We start from the raw sequence: 24,945 nt of genomic DNA, 5'->3' as shown, positions 1-24,945 counted from the left end.
TGCAACAAATATTCTTTGAACACTTCAATAAATACAATGTAAACATTCACTTTAATAACATTTCCTTTGTTAATGCAAAACTGAGTGCATTTTTTCCTTGCCTCTGGCTGAGCCATGACTAGCTGAGTAGCAACAGCAGAGTGCTGAAAGAATTCTTCAACAGCAATTTGCTTGTTCTAATTTACTTTTCAAGGTTGATGATCAGGATCATTATGTTGCTTGCAAAAAGATCTATTTCTATTAATTTGATCCAGTCATTCCTCTTGTTCTCATCATAGTTTCCCTGGCAGCTTCACCAAGTTAACTGGATCAGAAGTGCCACTAGCACTCCACTTCTACAGTTTCATATACAAAACGAACTCCTGTATCCTTTAGGAACAAGTATGCTACATCCATTGAGAAAGTATGGGTACGTTAAAGTGAATGTCTCAAATATTCTCACATTACGGTGAGGACGGCTTTGTCTTGTGGTCTTCAAATAGAAAAGCTCTTTCTAGTTAGTAGGCCTATGCAACAATAAGACCAAAGAGTTATCTGTTCAATCGTAAGTTTTTAAAAAAATAACTTCTAAAAATCCTGTTTTTAAAAAATTAAACACAATTATCACTCAACAAGATCAAGAAATAGAACTTCCATGTAATTTTACATGATGTATGTTGAAAAAGGAAGGCTTATTTCAAATGCATAATATTCTAAAAATGTAGTAGGAGATAATCAAGTTATTCTCCACATCCTCCGTAAACTTCAAAAATAGCCAAGTGTTTTCCCAGTCTCTGGTTTGTGAGAGAATGTGTGTTCCTAGAGTCCCAACATTCAAAAGAGCCACAGCTAAGTGATATGGAAAGTGCAATGGTATCACATTTTTCACACTAAACACAACTGTAAAACCAGCAGCAAAAAAACAAAGCAAAAAACAAAAACAAAACACATAAAAACTGTCTACTTCAATCACTGGCAAAGTAATACAGCTAAAAATATAAATAAAATGGATCACACTTTTTGGAGAAGGGATGTAAGCAAGCTATACTTTTAAAAGGGGAAAAAATTAGTAAAAATAAAGTAATTTATTATTCTCCTTATAACCTGCAGAGGGCACTCAAGTCTCTTGCAGAAAAAGTAAAAATTTTAAGAGGGATAGTAATTTTTTATTTTTCATTTCTATTATTAGAAGTGCACTAAACAAATTTTCACAGAAACTGTAACTTAAAGGAAGCCATTTAAAGGAAATATACAGCTTGACGTTAGACGTTTAATGAATTATTAGATATACAAATTTTCACGTCCTAATGGAAAAGCAATTCAGCAGGTGGTTTACATCCTGGGGCATCCATCAATCCGTAAATGCTTATGCATCATCCATTAACACCACACTGCAATCAATCACACAGATTAGCCAGGGCTAAGAAATAAACCTAGACCTCAAAGTAACCGGCTTACAAAGCAGTCAATTTGTGATACAAATATGGCATTGCTCTGCTCCAGGCTATGTATGGATAATAATGTTATCATATCCATAAAAATTAGAAGATAGTTGACAAGCCTTCGGATTATAAAAGTTTTAACCATTCCATAAGACTAAGCTCATGAATTCTTTGGCAACTTTCACTTTAATGAGACTGCATTACAGATTACTAACACTGCTTTTGGAAGGACGATATTTGAATATTTAACTTTAAAATATTCTTCTTCCTCTGATATGATACAGAAATGTTTTAGGGGAAACCCACCAAGTCAGACACACTAACATGTTACTTATATACATACACACATAAACATACATGGTTTTATATATATTCTTGTGGTACATTCTAAAATATAGTGCAGTATTTTATTAAGTAAATATTTACCGCATGGAGTAAATGATTAAAAACACTAGTTTGTTAGCAACGTAACTGTGGGATCCTGCCTGGTCTTATATTTTCTCTGATCCTCAGTTTTGCTGTGGTTGAGTAACTTGCTATCAAAAGATATTTATGAATTGTTTGGTTTAGTAACTGAAACTAGAAAGGCTGGTTTGGCACCAACATAACGCAGATATGTAAGCCATTGTTTCAATTTATAAATTAGATCACAAAAAGTTTGACTAAAAAAATAGTATAAGAAAATTATTTCAATACCCACTGACAACTGCTACTAGACTTATTAACAATTACAAAGTATTCAAAAATGTTTTGTCTATAATCACAGAAAACTAATAATTAATAAAAAAATCTTTAAAAACAAGTTTTGTCAGAAATCGTTTCTTTCTTTTTTAATAAAGATAATTATACGATTACCAAAAAAAAAAAACTTTACTCTGAAAGTGAATACATTTATATTATAATGGGAACATAACAAGCTCCTTTTCCTCAAGAAAGGACAAAGTCAACAAATAAAACTTTGAAATCAGAAGTCTTAGATAAATAATTCTGTATTACACTTTCTTCCCCAACTGGATTTCCTTACCACATAGCATGACTTTTTTAACGGGGCAGGAGAGAAATCGTGCAGTATTACTAAGATAGAAGCATTCTCTCAACCTAAGTTGTGGTCACTGCTTTGATGTTTGGGTTACCTCAGGGCCAGCAAGTATACACTCTAGTACATGAAACAAAACTAGAAGCTATATTTATAATTAGTCTTTATTTCTTCTTTCTTCAAAGCCTATGTTTCCTAAAATCATTGTTAGGCAAAGCAAAAAGAAATGTTTGTTCTATTACATAAGAAGTAAACTTCATTTGGTATTCAATTGACTTTCTAACTAGCAGACAGGACTTCACATCTTCAAATACTGAAAATAAATTACATTCTTGGCCCTTGCTTTAAAAGGTTATACAGAATAAACGCACACCCTGGTAGTGTTCTAGTGAGCTCCCTAATCTCAGTTGCACTTTGTCAGAACGAGGTAACTGGTAGTTAAGTGAAATACCCTAGATCAAAGGAGGATTAATCACCAGCTGAATCCTTGCTGAATAAACCTGTCATTCAAGAAAATTATTTCCACTGAACTTAGCAGAGGATTGAAGGTATTTGCATAACAGGGACCAACGTACTTCAGCCAGGTTAAAAGGTTCAGAATTCATCCCATGTTTAGCTTTTTGCCTCCTTTTCCTTTCAGCAGTCTGGTACAATGGTTTCTAATCTGATAATACAGCTAACTATCTAAATGATGTCAGAACAGGAAAGTATTGCAAAGTTTGGATGAGGGATGGATCAATTTCACTTTCAGTAACTCCTAAATCTGATTTGTTGGACTTTAAGATGTAATCCTAAAAAAGTCCCTTAAACCTGAGGACTGTTTATTAACATCCCTTTTTTGACCTTTGTCTTAGAAACGACCGTTCTGCTATGGCAGTAGTCCCTGCAGGGGCTCTTGATGATAATTCTACCCACCTACCTACCTCTCAGGGGCATTGCAGCAATCTATGAATGTCTACATTTTTGAAATATTATCACAAAAACCAGAATAAAAATATTTGCAGTTGTTATTATGTGTGCCTGCCTTTGAAAGACACTGAATCATATACAATGTATAAAACCACAATAATTGTAACCAATTAGAAATACTGAATTGGTGTGACATCTAAAGTGATGTTTCAACTGAAAAAAATGAACTATTTTATAATTTATGGGACAGACTAATGTTTAATCCAAAAAAAAATTTAAAACAGATTAATTCCCATAAGAATTTCTGACAAGGTTATTTATTTCAAACTTGGCATTCAAATCAATCATTTGAAAGTAAAAAATGCTCACCATTGTAAGGGTGTTGCCTACTTCTATACTGGTTAGTTTAAAAAGTTGAAAACATATTGTTTAGTAAAAAATGAAGAAAAGTATTCTAAGGCTTTTATCAGAATCATGAACTATCTTTTCTTGAGTTCATTCTGAGAAATATAACTTTTTTTTCTTTTTTTACATTTGGGGTGTACTGGAGAATCATCACACATATGATAGACATCAGATTTCATAATCATATTTTGGCACTATAAAGAGTTTAGCAATTTTGCATCTAGAATAGGTTTGACACCATCCAGTCTTTCACTGGATGTAGTTGCTCATATTCACTGCAAATGCAAAGCATCTTTCAAGTTAAAAAATGCAAAGAATAGTTATCAAAGAAAATGAATAAAATCCATAGTGAGATAATTTTTTAGAAAATGATTGAAGTTTTAACCCAAGAAAGGACTCTTAGAGTGTCTTATAGCTTAGAATAAGAACATGTCAATCACGATTAAGCTTCTGGAATCGGAATCCCTTTGAAATGCAGCTGTTTCTTCTTTAATTGTGGCAGCGGACTCTGAAGAAAAGAAAGGTCCAGCCTTAAAGATGAGTAAGGAATACAAAATAGCTCAGGATTAGTCATGGAGTTCAAAGGTCGCTAATTACACTAAGGAGTTCCCAGACACAGGGAAAACATAAAACTGGTCACCTACTAAACGGGAAACAGACTTTGTCTTCAGAAATTATCCTGAAGTGACAGGTTTCTAGACAAAATCAAAAGCATCACAGTGCACTCAGCTGATCTCAATGGGATGAAAACATGAGCTGGTTTTAGTTCGGTAGCGTTATGTTAGAATGGAATGGCAACAGATGGCATCAGGTTCTCCATAGCCCCTACATTTTTCCAGTACTCCCTAGATTTTCCTCTGGTTTCTAGAAATGTCAAATCAAAGATTCACTGTTTTTTATGATTATTTATAAAGTTTTGCCGAGCGGGTTGTTATACTGAATCTCTGCCTACTCACTAGATAAACGCCTCTTGACGATCTTAGTGTACTTTGCTCAACGTTTATACAATCAAGATTTCCAAATAGCTCCATTAATATTAACCTAAGTGAAATGTTAAGCGTTTCTCAAATTTAAGCGAGATCAAATAACTATGGGGAATGTTTTCTTTCTTCTTTGAAAAGGGAAGTCTTTACTACTGATTATCTATGATCAAGCTAGAATAGCAAGTTGAAGTCCTGGTTAGGCAGTTAATTCTATTTTCTCTGTTACTTGAGATAATTTTCAACATGGAATATTATGCTATGATAATGCTTTGCAGAAAAGGAGTTTATAATGAGTGGGACTGACTTTAATTAAAACACCATATATCAGATTCCAAATTTATGTGCAATATCCCATTAAACTATCCTAGCTCTCTTACGAGGATTTAGTAGCTTTTTCTAAGGTCTTCCTTAGGAGACTCATTAGAAAAACAGAAACCAAAATATAATTGTTAATTCATTTATAAATAAATATAATGTATTTTTTTAAAACAATGCTTCTAATTCTGTTCTATAAAAAGAACTTTGATATGAATTAAGTTTTGAGGAGCTTGTGATATCATCTTTTCTTAAATGGTCACTTAATGTCCAGTGAACTTGACAATGAACTGCTGTGAAAACAGAATGTGACATATAATTGTAAAGATAAGTAGAGGATAAAGAGCATGACTTCATGGTTTCTGAAGAACTAAGCAAATGCTGATTAGAAAATGAGAGTGACAAATTTAAATATGCTACATGAGACAAGTAAGAGTAAATGATACTCTCTATCCAAAGAATGGTTTTTGAATTTTGACCTGAATTCATTTATTAATGAATTTTAATAAAACAAGGAAAAAGCAATATATCTAAATTTATCTTTTAAAAATTGGCTGCAGACATTAAGTGATCACAAAAAGCTATGTTCAACTTCTAAAAATATTCCACCCCGTCTTAATATGCTTACTGACATCCTAAGCAAAATGTTACTGTGGGAGATTAACAAATACTTAAAAAGTAACTCTAGAATGGAAATGGACACCTTGAGTAGAATTATGCAGATCCTTTCTTTTATTAGTCAGTAGCACAGTTTTGTTTGAGAAGAAGAGGTTAATAGTTAAACAATTTTCCTTTGATCCATAAGCTGTTTTTTCAAGAGATTTACATTTGTTTTTAATGTGGTTCTGGTATTCTGTAACAACACACTGTCATAGGAGCTTAGGGCTTATAGTTGCTTAGCAAATAGCTTTTATCTTGCATAGCATCTGTAATTCATTGGTAATGGCTGCTTAGAGTTCTGCCCTGAGAAGGCGCCTGTGCCCTTATCCAGGAAGGCTCAGTGGAGAAAGAGAGCTGTGACAGATTAGTAATGTCTGCCACAGGGACAGGAGGGAACATGAGTGGCAGGTTCATCTGGGACTTTTCTAAAATAAGCCTAAAGTAAATCATTATTGCTTTATGCTCTGAATCATATTCGACTAAAATCAAAATGTAACAGAATTGGATACATTAGTTTCTAGAACGTTTTTAAGCACTATCAGACTAAAAGAATTAAACAGCAGTATTTTCTATAATTAAATCATTCAATGGTTTTTCACTCACATTGTTTATAAGCATTACGTTGTTGTTGTTAGGTGCCGTTGAGTTGGTTCCAACTCATAGAGATCCTATGCACAACAGAATGAACCACTGCCTGGTCCTGCACCATCCTCACAATCATTGCTATGTTTGAGCCCATTGTTGCAGCCACTGTGTCAAACCATCTCCTTGAGGGTCTTCCTCTTTTTATTTTTTTTCTTTTTAATGTGTATGCTTATAACCTCAGCGAAAGAGTTTATAAACATATACATTAAAAATAAAAGATGATGATTTTGTTTACAGTACTTTACCATTATAAAAATTTCTCCCATTTGAACATGAGAAAATTATAATAATAATGATCTATATGCTATTGGAGCAGGGGCTTTAGAATTCCAGATGTAATAATCAGAAGAAATTAGTTTCCGGTCTAAAAAGAAAAGAAAAAAAATTCATGGTAAGACTATTTTATCTTAAAAATTAAATGAGAGCACAAAGTCATGGTTTTTTGAAATTGTGGAAATCATTTCAAGGCAATAATTTGAAATATTCATTTTAATTCTACTTAACAAGACATTGTTATAAATTTTACCATTAAAAAATATGGCACGTTAAATATTTGAATAATGTATCTCTGAGCCTGTATGAAATGGTGAAATGCATATATCCTTCATTTATGCCAAACCTGCCAGTTTTTACTTAAATCTTCCCTAAATTCTGTTTCTTGTGGACCATTATATCAACTGCAAAAACATTTAAAATGTTTTCATTGGCTCCCCTTCTGCAGCCTCTTCACCACGGACCTGATTCTGGTCTTGCTATTCTTTACCCATTCAAAGTGTCAGAGAGAGAAATAATCACCCAGTTGTTTCTGGCAACATTCTCAATAGATTGCTTCACTTACTACAGTTCCTATCAAATTTAAGCTTTATGTTTTAATGGCTTTGTAACTTTGGACAAATGGCAATCTCTTGGAACTTCAGTTTTCTGATATGAAAAATTGAGATAATAATGCTCATTTGGAGCTACACACATGTAAATTATTATTATATATATCACTAAATACCTGATTCAGGATTTTCTACCTTTCTTCATGCCCTACTCTATAATGAAAAGACTATAGATATATTACCTTATTTATTTATTTAAAATATGAGAACCTAGTAACACTGACAGGCAGCACAGCATATTGGTTAAGAGGGCAGGCTCCAGAACCAGACTCCTTGGAGTTCAATCATTTACTAGCTATGTAACCTTAACCAAGTTACCTAACCTCTCTGTTCGTTCGGTTTCCTCACATGTAAAATGGAGATAACAACACTTACATAGGATCCCTGGTGGTGCAGTGGTTAAGAGCTCGGTTGTTAACCAAAATGTCAGCAGTTCAAATCCACCAGCTGCTCCTTGGAAACCCTGTGGGGCAGTTCTACTCTGTCCTATAGGGTCGCTATGAGTCAGAATCGACTCGACAGCAACAGGTTTTTATGGGATATAGGGTGCTTGAGGATTAATGAGTTAATACACAAAAACACTCAGAACCATGCCTGGCACATAAAAAAAAAAAAAACCCCGTTGCTGTTGAGTCGATTCCAACTCATAAGGAACCTATAGGACAGAGCAGAACTGCCCCATAGGGTTTCCAAGGAGCGCCTGGTAGATTCAAACTGCTGACCTTTTGGTTAGCAGCTGTAGCTCTTAACCACTACGCCACCAGGGTTTCCAATGCCTGGCACATAGTAAGCAACAAATGATAGCTATTATTATTCAAATTAGCATTACTAATCTATTTTTAAAACTAAAAATTATATATTGTGAATGTAGATTTCATCGTCAAGATAATGGCAAAATAAAGGTTTGACAAACTGGCAGTCATCTGAAACGAAAAGGAAAGGAAATAAAACACTGATCATAATGATCCATTTAACATGAGCTCTTTCATTCAATGTATTTTATATTAAGAAGCCAATATATTACTTAAACTTCCCATCTTATATTATGCTCTCTGAAAATTACTTCAATACATTTAGTTAACGTTAATAAAGTACTTAAATTATTTTAGCCACTCTCTAAAGAGACGGCATATTTCCCACAGATACCCACTGCCATTGAGTCAATCCTGACTCATGGCGACTCCATATGCTACAGAACAGAAATACTCCACAGGGTTTTCTTGGCTGTAATCTTTATGGAAGCAGATTGCCAGACCTTTCTCCTGTGGTGCTGCTGGGTGGGTGCTAGCCGTCAACCTGTAGGTTAGCAGACGAGTGCAAATCTTTTGTACCACCCAGGGACCTTACCATCTAAAGAGACAACATATTTCTCATAGATACAATCTAAACTGTTAGTCTATTTGTCTAAACTGACATAACCATATTATACCTTCATAAATAAACAAATGCATTATGAATACTCTTTCATATATATGCATTTCTTTAAAGAACAACAAAACGAATGATGTAAGAGAAAACACAGGGAGCCTAGGGAGGTAAACAATACCGGCTTATACTTATTACATTATGTAGAATTTACTATTACCATTCACAAGTAATTGCTTCAAATTCTGTAATTCTGAGCTCTATGACTGAAATTTTCAAGTACAGAATCTTTCCTATCTTAGGGATCCTAACCCTTAATTTTAAAGCGCTCGGCTGCTAACCAAAAGGTCGGTGGTTCAAACTCACTAGCCGCTCTGTGGGAGAAAGATGTGCCAGTCGGCTTCTGTAAAGATTTACAGCCTTGGAAGCCCTGTGGAACAGTTCTACTCTGTCCTATAGGGTCCCTATGAGTTAGAATTGACTCAATGGCAATGGGTTTGGTTTTGGGTTGGTAACCCTTAGTTTAAGAAATACTTATCTAAATATAGTAGAGTTTTATTCTCCTTAATACATAAGGCAAAAAATTTCTGCTTAAGATAAGTTTAGCTAACTCTACTTCATTCTAATAGTTTTCTATTTCATGTCACTTTAGCATGTATTTATTTGATCTGACGTAAATAATTCTGAATTCATTTCTAAATTGCTTTTTGTCTCCTTATATTTTCATATATATGTTTTGTTTTACAACCAGTAAACTCGCCAGAGGTAGTCTCTATAATCGGCTGCTAACCTAAAGTTAGCAATTCAAACCCACCCAGCAGCTCTGCAGAAGAAAGGCCTGGCAAACTGCTTCTGTAAAGATTATGGCAATGTGAAGCAGTTCTATTCTGTAACATATGAGGTCTCCAAGAGTTGGGGGCCGACTTGATGGCAGCTAACAACAACAATACTTGGTAGAGAAGGTGCTAAATAAATACTTGTTGAAAACATTTACTGAAAATATTAAAAAATTCTTAATAATTAAAGAAAAAAACCCATTGCCATCGAGTCCATTTTGACTCATAGTGACCCTACAGGACAGAGTAGAACTGCCTCATAGGTTTTCCAAGGAGTGTCTGGTGGATTCGAACTGCCAATCTTTTGGTTAGCAGCCGAACTCTTAACCATCGTACCACCGGGGCTCCAATATCTAACATTTATTGAATTCATACTGTATGCTTAGCATTATGTTAAGTGCCGGGTTGACATAAACTTATTTAAACCTCGTAACAATCCTGAGGTAAATAATACTATTATTTCCATTTTATAGATGAGGAAACTAAAACTTATGAGAATTTCACTAACTTGCCCAAAGTTACACAGCTAATAAAGTATCTGCTCCAGACTCAAACCCTCCTCTGTTTGACACCAAAGCCCCATAAACACCTCTGAATAAAAGAGTGTATTCATTATAACCAGAGCAAAACAAATCCAACCTTGTACTAAACCCCATCTCTATCCCAATCCTTGCTCAACCAGACCATTTTATAAACAGGAGAAGGCAGAGGACAATGCAAAGTACATAAACTGTTACGCAGGTATGGGATTAGGCCAGAATTTTTACATATTGGGATTATTCTCTGATCTCTAAATTCTGTTAGATTTTAAATTTACCTTAGGTAATAACTGCATAACACCATTTAATTCCCCCATTTTAGCTGGAATCTGTACAACTTACGTGTACTTATTTTTGGTTTTCCTGATGCAAAAACTTGAACTGAATGCTGATCCGCATAACATCCAGTGAGTGTGTAATCTAAGATCTTAAAATGAAGCTAAAAGAAGAGAGAATGGACCAAATTGAGGTGATATTTGGTAAAATCACAGTCACATTTTTTTTTCCTTCATATAATCTTAGGGAATTTATCCTACACAATTCATAAAACTCACAGATATTAAACTTGAATATTGTGTGTGTGATTACCTTTATGTACACACGCACAGACAGTTTTTCCCTTTGCATTAGGGCCATTTCTTTGTAAGGCTGCCATTATGACATGCTTAACATATATCACGCATTTGGTTCATATGAACTCTAATCTACGCTGCAAGGTAGAAATAGTATCCCCACTGAACAAATGACAGACAGAACTGAGGCTCAGAGTCAGAAGCAATTAGCACCCTAGCATGTAAGCAGCAGAGCTGGCATTTGAACTCAGACCTGACTGACTAAAAATGCTGGTGTTCCTTCCTCTGTATTGTTTGGTATGCTCTATATTCTCTTCTATATCTAGGACTATGTTGTTGTGATATATTTTACAACAGGCAGGAACGTACATACCTTCTAGCAAAATACAAGAATGCAATTACTAAAACAGAAACACTAGTTTATTTGGGTTTAGGGGAGTGAGCTGCTCTACGAACTTAATTTTTCAGAAAACAAAAATTTAACTTTTTTTTTTTTTTAATAGAACTAAACTTTGATATTACCCTCTCCCAAAGCCATGAAACGTTTCTAACATTTAGTCTACAGTTCCTAGATTTAATTGATAACATGGGGCCATCACTATAAATACCAATTATCATATTGCGCTGTAATAGAGTGGGCCATTAGTCCCTTCTTTGAGGGCATAAAGCTAGGGTTATTCTGAGTGACAACAACAGGTGAACTATGAAAAGTCTGTTTTACAGAGATCCAGTCTCCTTCTGTTGTGGTTCTCTTCATCTCTGCTGTCTGCTTTCTGATGCTGAGTGCTCCTGAGTTTTCAGCATCGTGATATCGTTTCTACTTTTTTCTTCCTTCTATCTTCCTTCTCTGCAAATTTCTCCCATTTCCTAACTTTCTCCTTTTGATTGCAAAACTAATCACACGCATATGATGTAATTTTCAGATTTTCTCAGCAATTTTTATCTTATTGCAACTCAAATTATTGCTGATAGTAAAGGGCTTTGCTGGAAGTTATGACAAATTTGATTTCCATATAACTGAGGTATAAAAATCATCCAGTCCACTGAAGGACATACAATGGGTAACATCCCACATTTTATATGAAAAATGTCTGTAAGTAGGAATTTGAACAATAATCCTTGAAAGAGAGCTTGTGGACACAGTTTAGAAGAAGAAATGAGTATCACCAGTGTACTTCACTACTACCACCCCTACTTGCCTTTATAGACTTCAATCTTTCTTCTTTACGTGATACCATCCTACCTGTTACCTTTCTGATCATCCCTTTAATTTTCCTCATTGGTTCATCTGAATCTTCCTCCTATTTTATCTTTTTCTGATCTTATTCATTTCTACTGCCACAAGTATTTCTTCTCTGTGAAGAACTTTTAAGTCCTTATATGCAGTTGAGCTCCCTCTGAAGAATCAAGCTTTAGGTCTTTAGCTACCTACTGGACACTTACATTGGGATATGTTCCTATCACCAGCAATTTAGATAATATTAAGCCCACTCCCTCCCACCTTTCTCTCTATCAGTACTTTCTTATAAGAATATTCATTCAATAAATATATATGGGCTAGGTGGTGGACTAGGTGTTGGGGATAAAACAATGAATGAGATTCACATGGAGTCCTTGCCCTTTCGAAATTTCAAATCTGGTATAAGTTACCTGTATCTTTGAATAACATCACCTTTGACTTAGCAGTGATTTCTTCTAATTAGTGACAAAGGCTTTACTTTGATCCCAGCTCTTACAGCAGACTCTTCCTTTCTCTCCCTTCCCTTCTCTTGTCTTCCTGCTGATACTACACTAGCTCAGCATCAGTAAGTTATTCTCTTTCATCTAGAATACTGATAAAACCCCACTGCCATCAAATACTGATATAGCTATAAAATGAATTTGTTGTCTCTAGTTTTTCAGCTCCCCTTCACCATTTCAAACTGATCTTCATAAAGTATCAATTTGTGAACCACTCTCCTACTAAAAAAAGCATACTTTCTGCCAAAACAATCTACAATCTAGACCTAAATTACTAATCTTGCCTTATCTGTTCCTACTGTTTCTAGCACTGGTTCCTAAGCATGCCTTGTTTATTCTTCTTCACTCCTTTAATTAAGTCATTTCTTTCCCTATACAAATGTTAACCAATTTTCAAGGCTTCATATTCATGCTAATTTTGGCCTCAAAGTTTTGCTCAAACGTCATCTCTATAGCAAAACTTTCCTTGACCACTTTGGCTGAAAGTGCTCATTCTTTCCTTGAAACACCAAAAGCAATTAGCACTGATCAATTATTGATATGTATTACAGATAAAAGGTGCCCTAGTGGCACAGTGGTTAAAGTGCTTGGCTGTCAACCAAAAGGTCAGCGGTTCCAACCCACCAGCTGCTCCCTGGAAGAAAGATGTGGTAGTCTGCTTCCGTAAAGATTTACTGCCTTGGAAACCCTATGGGGCAGTTCTACTCTTTCCTGTAGAGTCACTATGAATCGGAATCAGCTCGATAGCAGTGGGCTTATCATTGATAAACACCTAGAGGGCAAGGACTATGTCTCACACAATTTTTGTATATAAAACTTGATTGTGATAACTAAGAGCTGAGAAGAACCAAATTAATTTGGAGTATACTTAACTGTTTTACCTTAAATTTTTCTAAGTATTAAGTGGAATAGAAAATGATTACTACTAAACAAAAAGAATCTCACAGAAATCCAAAAAATATCTTAGCCCAGACAAAAAGAGAGAACTGAAAAAATTGCTGGAAAACATTAAAAATCTAGATATATACAATTTGAAAACAAAGAAATGTATATTTTCACCACAAAAAAAAAAAAAAAAAAAGAAAAAAATTTCTGATGTAGCGAGCCATATAAATACATTTACCTTTACATATGCTGTTCCTCCAATGCAAATCTGGTCAAACGGCTGCTTCTCATGGTTCTTTGCCTCAAAAGTTACAGTTCCAGAAAGAATAATTTCCATTGATTTCGGGAACTTTTGGCCTAAAAACACGGATACACCGATCAACTATTCTAAAGTAGGTAGATTCTCAAGCAGATGAAAGGAGGAAAAAAAATCAATAACCAAAACCTAACTCACCAATAGTCCAGATCAATAAGCTTTTCTCTCGAAATACTTCAAGCTGGCCAAAACTAACTTTGTATTCCACATGTGTGATTGGACCTCTTTAAAAAAAAGGACAAGATTGAAAGAAAAAATGATCATAGACATATAGCTTTAGATGGAAGTCAAATCTTGCTACTATTATTTAATACAACAGCAGCATAAAAGCAGGTTTGTAATTAAGTTTGCAGAACGAAGTTGAGCAAATAATGAATATATCTCAAAATACATCAGAAGCCACTGGAACAATTTTTGGTGAAGACATGCATTTCATTATAAAGCATAGAGACAACTATAAAATCATATAAAATGTATTAATACAGTCACATGGGTTGACATGTAACATTAAACTATGATTTTACTAGGTATTTAGGTATATTTTGAAAAGAATTATGCTGCAGATTAAATTTAAAAGTAGAACTGATGAAGTAATCTTATGATATAACTGGCTTAATTCACCAGATAGTTGATAGTTGGGCTCGACATGCATGTAGAGTACAGAGTAATCACTAGAAATAAAATCAGTAGTGAAATATTCCCTGGGGAAGCTACAATGACTTAAGTTTATAATTTACTAGCAAGTTGAACTTGAAAAATGAAGACAATTACAGGAAAAGAGATTATTATCAAGACTATGTCTTGGTTCAGAATCAGTATTCATTTGAGTAACAAAATTATTTAGATATTAAAATAAGGTAAAAAACAAAGAATCATTTATTGTGGGGCAGTGTGGATGTACTAAGGAAGGTAGAAATTAAGGTATCATGTTATTTTATTCCTCCTACCTATTGTAAAAAGGTATATGAGCTTCACAAAATTCAAAATTATTTTTCACACTTTCATGAAGTTTTAAATTAACTGTTATTCTTAGTTGTACTTCCTCCTCCTGCATTTGATAAAACCCCAAAATTGGTGGGACAGGGACCTGGAAACAAACATAAACAAATTTTTACACAATTTTCAGGTTAATGGATCTAAAATATCAATGGAGACTGAGAAAAAAGTCTTGCAGTAATCTATCTTCGTTCTGTCTCTATGAGGAATTTTATCTCTTTCTGTTCCCAGGGATGAGAAAGGTGCCTTACAAAGGTGAGGAATACATTCTTTTTCCTACTCTGGCTTGTCCATGTTCCCCTCCTTCAGGTTATCTATAACCTGCAACACAGAACATGTGCTAGGTATACTGATTATTGCTGCCCTGCCCAGGGTTCCTGCTTCCCCATTTGTATCTGGTGACCCTTAACCCCCTAGCTCAGCAGTAGTTTACTTGATTGGTCATCAATACCTTACTGAAGGGAAAACAATCTGTAGGCTGGGGTGAGCCAATCTGATTCTTTCTGGAACATCTGAAGTAAGATACAGAAAGACTCTACTTACATAGTATAGGCCCTTGAGCTGGAAGGTCACGTGCAAGCAAAGAAAGCCAGTTGAAAGAGGAGACTGAGAAGCAGAGATCAGACAGACACTGTGAACCTTAACTATAGAGTGATTTTGATTTTGATTTTCTCGTTCTAGTCCCAGTACAGCCTGGTTCTACTTCTTTTCGTATACTTGACTGACAATGTGATTGCCTATTTTATTCTCAGAATAAATTTCCTTTACTTAAGCTAGCTTGACTACTGAGTCACAGCTAGGAACAGAGACAAATCGTACAGCAGGAAAGAGGCTGGGCCCTGGAGTCTGGAAAATTTTGATTGAAATCCAGGTTCTACCACTTAACATAGCATTTATTCAATATCTGATAAACAACTATTAATTATATATTTGTAACTACAGCTACCTGAGATTAGAGGTATTTTATGCTCATGACTAAATCATAATAGGATCTTATGATTATAGATTCCTTATCACGGAACACTAAAAAAAATAATTCAATGACTTTGAAAACCATTTAAGCTGTTACAGATACCAGAGATCAGAGGCATCCTATTCCAAGAACTGATCTTCATCTGAATTCATTCATTATTGTCTGGTAAACAACTCATGAAAAGTTCTCATTTGGAATAAAAGTATGAATGATTTGCTTATCAACAGTATTCATAAATATAAAGATTAGCAAAGTCTCAACTTTTCCAAGGTTACATACCTGGGAAGTATAGTAGCATAAGTTGAATGATTCCAAAGGTGGAGTGAATGGAAATTTGTAAGGTCCACTAAATGCAGAATCAGCCATTGCATCAATACTATTAGATGTCAGAATAGCAGAGTCAAGAGATGTCACACAAGGATGAACCAGAATATCTTGAAGTGGAGATCCATTGGTGGGGAGACTCAAGCTGATGGTAACATTCGGCATGATTCCTTCCAAATCACACTGTAATATAAACAGAAATGGGTATTACCAAGATCTTAGAAGTGCATACTTCACACATAGGGCTTATCTAAATTTATCAAAGAGTCATTTTCCTCAACTTAACTCATTTTTCCCTCAAGGTACTGCTCTCCTTACTTTCTGTGTTTTGGTTAATGGTTCGATCATCCTCTCAGACACACAAGCCAGAGACCAGGAGAGCATTCCTAGACCCCTCTCTGCTTACCTCCAAAAAAGCTATTTTAAATTTCTCTCCATTCCTGTTGCAGCCACGCTGGTCTAGGAACTTACAGATTTGTCACAGGCCTCTACAAGTGTCTAGACTCACTTTCCTCTAATCAACCCACCCTCTATCAATGCCAAACAAAAACAAAAACAAAAACAAAAACAAAAATCCATTGACGTTTAGGTGGTTCTGATGCATGGCAACCCCATGTCAGAGAATTAGTGGTGGAGTGAGGAATAGAATTTCATTCCACTGGCTTTCAGTTTACCAGGTTTTCTACTAGGACTAAGATAAAATGAAGATCATCATTTCTTTTTATAATAGACTCCTCAATAAAACTCCTTTAAATACTAAGCTCCTGAATTACTTAAAATTATTTGGCTAATAGTCATACTACTCACATACAACCTTAAAGAAACATTTAGTGTAGGGGTTAAGGTACACTTCCATCTTTATTTTTTTTTTAAGATGTATTTTAAAGAAGAAAGTTTTCCATCATGATGATCGACATTAGGACTAAGAACAAGAACCAATCCAAAATTCTCATAAGCAATAAACTTGGGTCAGCCTATCAATGAGCTGAGACATTTAAACACCGTATTTTTTTTTTTTTACTTAGCATTTTTTTTTATTGTACTTTAGATGAAGATTTATAGAACCAGCTTCTCATTAAACAGTTAGTACACATATTGTTTTATGACTTTGGTTAACAACCCCACGACATGTCAACACTCTCCCTTCTCAACCTTGGGTTCCCTATTACCAGCTTTCTTGTCCCCTCCTGCCTTCTAGTCCTTGTCCCTGGGCTGGTGTGCCCATTTAGTCTCATTTTGTTTTATGGGGCTGTCTAATCTTCGGCTGAAGGGTAAATCTCAGGAGTGACTTCATTACTGAGCTAAAAGGGTGTCCGGGGGCCATACTCTTGGGGTTTCTCCAGTCTCTGTCAGGCCAGTAAGTCTGGTCTTTTTTTTGAGTTAGAATTTTGTTCTACATTTTTCTCCATCTCTGTCTGGGAGCCTCTATTGTGACCCGTCAGAGCAGTCAGTGGTGGTAGCCATGCACCATCTAGTTGTGCTGGACTCAGTCTGGTTAAGCACCACAATATTAATACTACACTATATATATTAGAAGGGGCTCTGGTGGTGCAGTGGTTAATTAAGCGTTTGGCTGCTAACCAAAAGGTCGGCAGTTCGAATCCACGAGCCACTCCTTGGAAACTCTGTGGGGCAGTTTCTACTCTGTCCTACAAGGTTGCTATGAATCGGAATTGACTTGACAGCAGTGGGTTTGGTTTTGGTTTGTTTTTATATGTAGTAGAAGGTCCCCGGGTGGTACAAATGTTTCCACTTGGCTACTAACTGGAAGGTTGGCAGTTTGAATCCACCTAGTAGGGATATGGAAGAAAGGCCTGGCAATCTACTTTTCTAAGATTACAGCCGTTGAAAACCCTATGGAGTGCAGTTCTACTCTGAAACACAGGGGTTCGCCATGAGTCAGGATCGACTCGTCAGCTGGGTTTGTACCTTTTCCCGGATATATAACACATTCCTTATTTATTGCCACAGATACAAAAACAGAAATGGTGAATTTTCCTACTTTTATTTCACAGAACTTATGAGAAAAAAGGATTCAACTACTGAAGACTTAGAAATGACATAATCCACAAACATCTCAATTTTGGAGCCATTTACAGTAGTTCTTTCTAATAAAATTAATAACTGGAATGTATTTTTGACTATGATAGAAGTGAGTTTAAACCAGACACATAAACTTCTAGCTGAGCTCGTTAACCATTTACACCACCCAGGTACTCCAATTCAATTGATAAGAAATACAAAAAGTAACATTATATAATTTCACATGGCTCTAACATCTACTGTCGGCCGCTTATTATAAAAATCAAGAATGTCATTTAGCAATGTAAAATACAGTTTGCAAATTTTACTTTTCTCAGTATATGTTAAATGGTATTGATAAAACAATTACCAGAGAAAATCTCACCTTACAAGTTACAGCTCCAATGACTTGCCACATATCTGCTACATCCCGTTTATCATACTGCATGGATTTTACCTTTTCAGTGACAGAAATAGAAACTTGTGGTTTTCCTTTGTATGTTCCAGCTTTCCAGGCTGGCTGTTTTTGCGGCTGAGTCACAGAAGCAAAATTAGTATTATCCAATGAATTCTGTAAGTTGGTATCTAACAAAGTACCAAATGGACAAGTCTGTAGAAGCAAGTCAGGCAATTGGCTCAGTTTTGTATTTAGCTCAGCATCATTTTTTTGACTGGAATAAAGAAAATCCTGCATCCCAAAAAGAAGTTCAAAGCCTTGTGAAATTCCACTAATGCTAATTAATGGTGGACGAGGGGAGAGAGTTTGTTCAACTAGTGGAACACAAGCATATATCATGCCATTCTTTAGAAAAGCGACTACTGGCCAAAGTTCTTCACCTCCTACTGGGAGACCATAGACAGACGTTTTATTGATGCGTGAACAGCTATCACGGCTCTCCACGAAGTCCTTATCGTCATCTGATAATCTAAGTTCAAAGAGTAGTGCTTTAAGTAAGGGGACATCTTCAGGAACAGGCACATAACTTGCTCCATTGAAGACTTTGGCTCGTTTTTCAACAGTTGGATACCGTCTGCATTATGGACACAGAAACAATATAAATGATTCTTCCTAGTAAAATCAAAATGTAAGGATAAAAACAAAAAACAACCAAAACCCACAAGGCAAACAGTAACAACAAAACACACAACAAATACATACACACACCCACAAAAGCCAAAAACCAAAAAAAAACATATTTTATGTTCCTACTATAGTAACTAATTGTTTCATACTTGGTAGGTTATTTCAAATGGTAAGGTATCACTATCTTTCATTGAAGAAGCTTATTTCAATTTAGTTATTTACTTTTTTAAGTAATACATGGTTCTAATTCAAAATCCTTGTCCCTTGACTCAGATTTCCTCCTGGTAGGCAAGGAATATATATCCAGACACAAGTTAGGCATTTACACAATTTCTTCCTTTTTCTAATACCATCTTAGTATAACCAAACCAAAAATCAAACCCATTGCTGTTGGGTCGTTTCCGACTCATAGCAACCCTATACGACAGAGTAGAACTTCCCTGTAGGGTTTCCAAGGAGCAACTAGTGGATTTGAATTGCTGACCTTTTGGTTAGTACCCTGAGCTCTTAACCACTGTGCCATCACCATCTTAGTATAGTAGGACCAAAAGAAGTGGTTCAATTTAACCCTCCAAAATTTTGGATTCACTAACTGAGACGATACAATTTTAAAAGGACTGTTCTTCTATTCTACTTAACCTACAGTGAATAACAGGTACCCCAAGTCTTCTTGCCAACCCCTACAAGAATACGTAAGAGTATTTGAGCCATAATGGATTATTTCTATGGAAGACACTGTCAGGCAATAAAAAGAATATAACCTGAATAATTCTTAATGGTTTCATGCCCTGGGCAGAACAATAAGTTACCAATTCATCATTTTATTTTTAGAAGCAGAATAGAAAATGCTTTTGCTCATTTACATAAATCTCTTAGATCACATTTTCTTAGTTCAAAAAAATGTACTTTTCCCTATTCCTTCTCCTTCCACTCCAAAATCCAGAGCAAAGTCATCAATTAGCTATTAAATTTTGGGTAAATCATCTAACTTCCTTGAGCCTATTTTTTATTTGTAAAATGAAGGGGTGGCAACAAATCAGCAGTCTTCATTACAGGTCAAGAACACACCTGGCCAAAGCAATTGTTTTCACTAATATTACTAATTGAATATTGATGTTTGCTAATGATTTTTAAAAATAAAAAATAAGAATGTGTTAAACGTTATCGATGTATTAGTCAGCCTCGTTCATTTACATTCTGATACTTTTTCTTGATTGAGAAAGGGGAGAAAGTAGCTAGCACACCAGTAGTGGCTTAGCAGGTGAATGCCATTTCTTCCTGTAAGTTTCTGCCTAAGAATAGTTGAAAACTGAACTCAACTCTAGTCCACAGTCTTATTCTCTAGTTGAAGTTCTTATTAAGTGTAAAAGTCTCAGGACCAAATGTATACATGGGATCTTATACAATGTCTCAATATGTGCTCAATAAATATTTTGTTGAATGACTCACCCTGACATTTTGGATTTATCTTAGGCTTTCTCTAAAAACAGGACGAAAACCTTAACTGGCCCTACAACTATGGGGTACGACATCAACCTAAGACATTCTTAAGCTTACAGCAAACCTCTAAACCAGAATCTAAACCAAGTTTTGGTGTGGGGAAAAAGAGTAGTTAGATACAGCAAAGATAATTTGCCTTCTTGAATCTCAATCAATGGCAATTATACTCTAGCAGGGAGCCCTGGTGGCAAAGTGGTTAAGTGCTTGGCTGCTAACAGAAAGGTCAATGGTTTTAACCCACCAGCCACTCTGCGGGAGAAAGATGTGGCAGTCTGCTTCTGTAAAGATTTACACCCTTGGAAACCGTATGGGATAGTTCTACTCTGTCCCTACAGAGTCGCTATGAGTCAGAACTGACTCAATGGCAATAGGTTGGTATACTTTGGCATATATGTGGCTAATATGCCAGTATATATCTGTCTAACACCAGCCCCAAGAGGTCAGAAAACTGTAAATTATAAAATTTAACTAATTCATCCAATGATACAGAATTAATAATTTAACAGATGAATGATTATTTGAACCCATCCTGCTGCCTCCACAGAGATGTTGAAAAGCCCACCCAAACATATTTCAGATTTTCATCTGAAATATTATTCTGAACTCAGCGGGGGGTGGGGGGGTGGATTTCTGGGGGAAAAAAAAAAAAAACCAAAAACACAACTTCTTCAAGGTACTTATCTTTTTAAGCAGTAAAAAACTCACCTCCATAAGCTATTACACTACAAAGCCACAGTAATAAAAATATGGTATTTGCACAAGAACAGAAAAATAAAAAAAACTGAGACAGATCAATGTTTATATGGATGACATAACAAATATTATCAATAGTCCCCCAAATCAATGAGGAAAAGATACACTGTTCAGAAGATGACCTTAGGAAAACTGGCCCACTGCATAGAGAAAACAAAATGAGATTCCTACTTAACACCACATCCAAAGATGAACTACAGATGGATTACAGACCTAAATATAAGAGATAAAATTATAAAGCTAAGAAAAGATAACGCAGGGAAGGTATCTTTGGAAAATAAAGGTGAGGAAAGACTTCTTAAAATCCCTAAAGCAATAGCTAACTTGATTGCGTTAGTGATTTCTTGGCCACCAAACACATGAAAAGCTACTCAGCTTCATTAGCTATCAGAGAGATGCAAATCAAAACCACAATGAGATACCATTTCACTAGCAGTGCAGTGGTTAAGCGCTCGCTACTAACTAAAAGGTTGGCGTTAGAACCTATCAGCTGCTGTACGGAAGATGTGGCAGTCAGCTCCTGTAAAGATTACAGCCTTGGTTACCCTATGGGCAGTACTACTGACTCAACAGCAATGGGTGAAGATGAAAAAAACAGAAAATAACAAATGTTGTCAAGAATGGGGGGAAAACTGGAACCCTTATCCATTGCTGGTCGGAATGCAAAATGGTACAGCCTTTGTAGGAAACAGTGTGGCAGTTCCTCAAAAAACTAAAAATAGAACTGCCATATGACCTAACAATTGCACTCCTGGGTATATACTCAAAAGACTTGAAAGCAGAGATTCAAAGAGACATGTACACCAATGTCACTGCAGCACTATTCACAATAGCCAAAAGGTGGAAACAACCTAAATGCCCATCAACAGATGAATGGGTAAACAAAACGAGGTACATATATATAATGGAAGGCTACTCAGCCAGTAGGTGAAATGAAGTCTTGATACATGCTACAGTATGGAAGGAGCTTAAGACACTATGCTGAGTGAATAAGCCAGTCACAAAAGGACAAATATTGTATGACCTCACTTAAATAAAAAGACAAGAAAAGGCGAATGTATAGACATTTTATTAGTTTATTAGTGGTTATTAGGGGCGGGAGGGAGGAGGAAAAGGGGGGGTTAATGATGATGGAAAAATTATTAAGGATAGGGTTGCTGATTATTGTAATTGCTGTCAATAAGTTGTACACCTGTAAAAAGTTGAATTGGGAAAAAAAAAGAAAAAACCACCAAAACAGTACATTTATAATTTCTGATTTAATGTCTGACTTCTGTGCTATGGAGTAAACTCGGGAGGGGGGAAAATTAGTGATTTCTATTTAAACAAGGACAGCAAAGTTAACTGACAATAATAGATTCAGAGAAAATATCTGTAATATCTAAAAGTGACACAGGACTAAAATCAAGAATACATAATGAACTCTTGCAAATCAACAGAAGAAACTGCAACTCTCAATGAAAAATGGACAAAAGATATAAGCAGGCGATTCACAGAAGAGGAAACACAAAGAAATGCAAATGCAAATAATATATTCTTTGCACCCATTACACTGGAAAAAAAACAGAATAATGATAAGTGTTCAGAAAAAATGGAGACACAGGAACTCTCACTCACTGTTGGTGAGAGCGTTCTGAGGAGCCAATTATTTGGCAGTTATTTAGTCAAAATCAGTATAAGTATGCCCTATATAATTAATATAGGTATGCCCTATCTAAGGATGTCCACTGCAGCGCTGTTCTGATGGCCAAATGTTGGAGGTAACTTGGGAGATCATCCGTAGGGGAAGGGGATAGGTAAAATGTGGATGTACACTATGGAGTACTACAAAGCAGGGAGAGATAATGGTCTAGATCTGCATTGTCCAATATGTGGCCACTAGCCACATATGGCTATTTCAATCTAAATTCAAATAAATGCAAACTAAATAATATTAAAAATTCAGTTCCTCAGTTACACTAGTCATATTTCAAGAGCTCAACAGTCACATGTGGTTAACGACTACAATATTAGACGGTACAGATTCAGAACATTGCCCATTTCCATCACTACAGAAAATTCTTTTGGACAGTGCTGATTCAGATGAACACAAAGTAACACGGATGTTTCTTAAAGGGAATTCAATCTACACCACACCTAATTATGTAAATTTAAAAATGAATACACAAAAACATACAAATATAAGGATAACAACAAGCATATAAGAGCTACCTATGAAGGGGTTGCCATGAGTTGGAATCCACTGGAAAGTAACTTTTTTTTTTTTTTTTTTAATGAGGGGGAGGGGAATGGGAGTTGGAAACAAAGCCACCAAAAAGAATATATAAGTAAAATGATGGGTGCCTTGGATGGACCAATGAGGCTGGTGCACCAAAGACGAAAGAATATTATTCATCTTCAGTTCAACAACAACAACAAATTTAAGCACTCGGCTGCTACTCCAAAGGTCGGAGGTTCAAATCCACCAGGTGCTCCGAGGGAGAAAGATATGGCAGTCTGCTTCCGTAAAGATTACAGCCTTGGAAACGTATGAGGCAGTTCTACTCTGTCCTATGGGATCGCTATGACTCCATGGCAATAGGTTTGGGTTTTGGTGAGCCTGAGGAAATGTGGTAAACTTCAACTCTCATACTCTCAGTAACAAATTGTTTAGGTTGCAAAGAGGGAATTCTTCATATCCACATTGCCAATCACTTTACATTTAAATTACGCTCATCTTTATCTGCTGCAATTTCAGTTCAGAGCTAAACCTCCTCACTGTAGTGCTTCCCTCAGTGAGTAAGGAATTGTCAATGTCCACTGAGAATAAAAGGTGACATACAATGCTCAACTGTCGCCCATATTTTACAATGAGTTACTGTATAGTTCTTCTCACAGAGCTGTTTTGTTAAAACGGGGCAAATTCTGTAAGTGGGACCAGATCAACTTACACGTCTAAGAAAAAGTGAATAGAATTTAACTTTTCGTACTTCTTTCTATTATTTTCAACAATTAGGAAATTCAAAGTAAACGACATGAAAATTTCTAGCAATGAAACACGATGGAAGTAACAATCTGATACTGCGCAGTAATAATCTTCCTGAAGAATGGGTTAAAATGTCCTTGAATGATCTTAATCAATGAAAGTAGAAATTGAAACATGGTCAATGCTCAGTAAGTTTTTTTCCCTTTCCCTTCGTCATCGCCATATCAAATATAAACAGCTGGAATTAATTATAAGCTACAATAATACTAATAATAGAAAACACATAATATTTAGTATATGCCAGGCATCAACTCCTCTGATTTTTACAAAAGAGGTTAAGTTCTGGCGGAGCTGGGATACACTGCATCACAAAACAATGCTACATAATGATGTCCGTATTTTCTCGCCGATCCATCATCCCTGAGTTTTCAGACTTGCATTTACCTTGAGAATCTCACGGTGCCACAAAGTGGAGTTCCCGGTTCGTGGCTTATGAGCCACACTGCCCTCTGAGCCATGATGGATAGATAGACGGCAGCCCATATCTAAAATCGCCACCGAGAAAAGGACAGACAGGCTTTCTTGTTTGGACTCTTACCAGAATCCCCGAGGCTCATCCTGAGCCACCTTCTGCCCCACCACTTACGGGTGTGGCTCAGCAGAGAAATAAGCTCCTACAGGTGAGATGACTAAAACCTCTGAGTCCCTCCTGGCCAGAATATGCCACATAAAGTTCTGTGGGAACCTACGCCTAGACTCTTGAGAAACGTACTGATCCCAAGCAACCCTACCACTTTCTTCTTCTAAACGCTACTTC

The 24,945-nt window shown here is 35.8% G+C and overlaps 1 protein-coding gene across 2 annotated transcripts; it reads right to left on the bottom strand.

The window, feature by feature from the left end:
* Positions 1–6,512: 6,512 nt before the first annotated feature.
* AP5M1 (adaptor related protein complex 5 subunit mu 1) lies at positions 6,513–24,855 on the bottom strand. Of its 2 annotated transcripts, none has more exons than XM_004370895.2 (8): positions 24,573–24,855; positions 18,212–18,857; positions 15,760–15,987; positions 14,459–14,598; positions 13,650–13,735; positions 13,434–13,552; positions 10,341–10,437; positions 6,513–6,738 (listed from the first exon to the last, which is right to left on the bottom strand). In XM_004370895.2, exons 1-8 carry the CDS (start codon positions 24,644–24,646, stop codon positions 6,656–6,658), a joined length of 1,473 nt encoding a protein of 490 aa, XP_004370952.1. In that variant the 5' UTR covers positions 24,647–24,855; the 3' UTR covers positions 6,513–6,655. The 2 variants fall into 2 exon arrangements, with proteins under 2 accessions (XP_004370952.1, XP_023581994.1); XM_023726226.1 differs by lacking the exon at positions 6,513–6,738 and adding an exon at positions 8,037–8,181 and having other exon boundaries at positions 24,573–24,817.
* Positions 24,856–24,945: the final 90 nt, after the last annotated feature.

Source organism: Trichechus manatus, unplaced genomic scaffold (genome assembly GCF_000243295.1).
Source record: "Trichechus manatus latirostris isolate Lorelei unplaced genomic scaffold, TriManLat1.0 scaffold00010, whole genome shotgun sequence".
NCBI classification, from domain to species: domain Eukaryota; kingdom Metazoa; phylum Chordata; class Mammalia; order Sirenia; family Trichechidae; genus Trichechus; species Trichechus manatus.
Note: the sequence above shows the minus strand (reverse complement) of the source record. Positions and strands in the feature narration are given on the sequence as shown.

Bases quoted from the DNA above. Each gene is read 5' to 3' on its own strand.
- AP5M1 (XM_004370895.2), bottom strand. From the start codon at position 24,646: ATGGCTCAGAGGGCAGTGTGGCTCATAAGCCACGAACCGGGAACTCCA. The intron at 18,858-24,572 runs GTAAATGCAAGT...TCCATAATGCAG, and splicing joins GGCACCGTGAGATTCTCAAG to ACGGTATCCAACTGTTGAAA. The intron at 15,988-18,211 runs GTGAGATTTTCT...TTTATATTACAG, and splicing joins TTGGAGCTGTAACTTGTAAG to TGTGATTTGGAAGGAATCAT.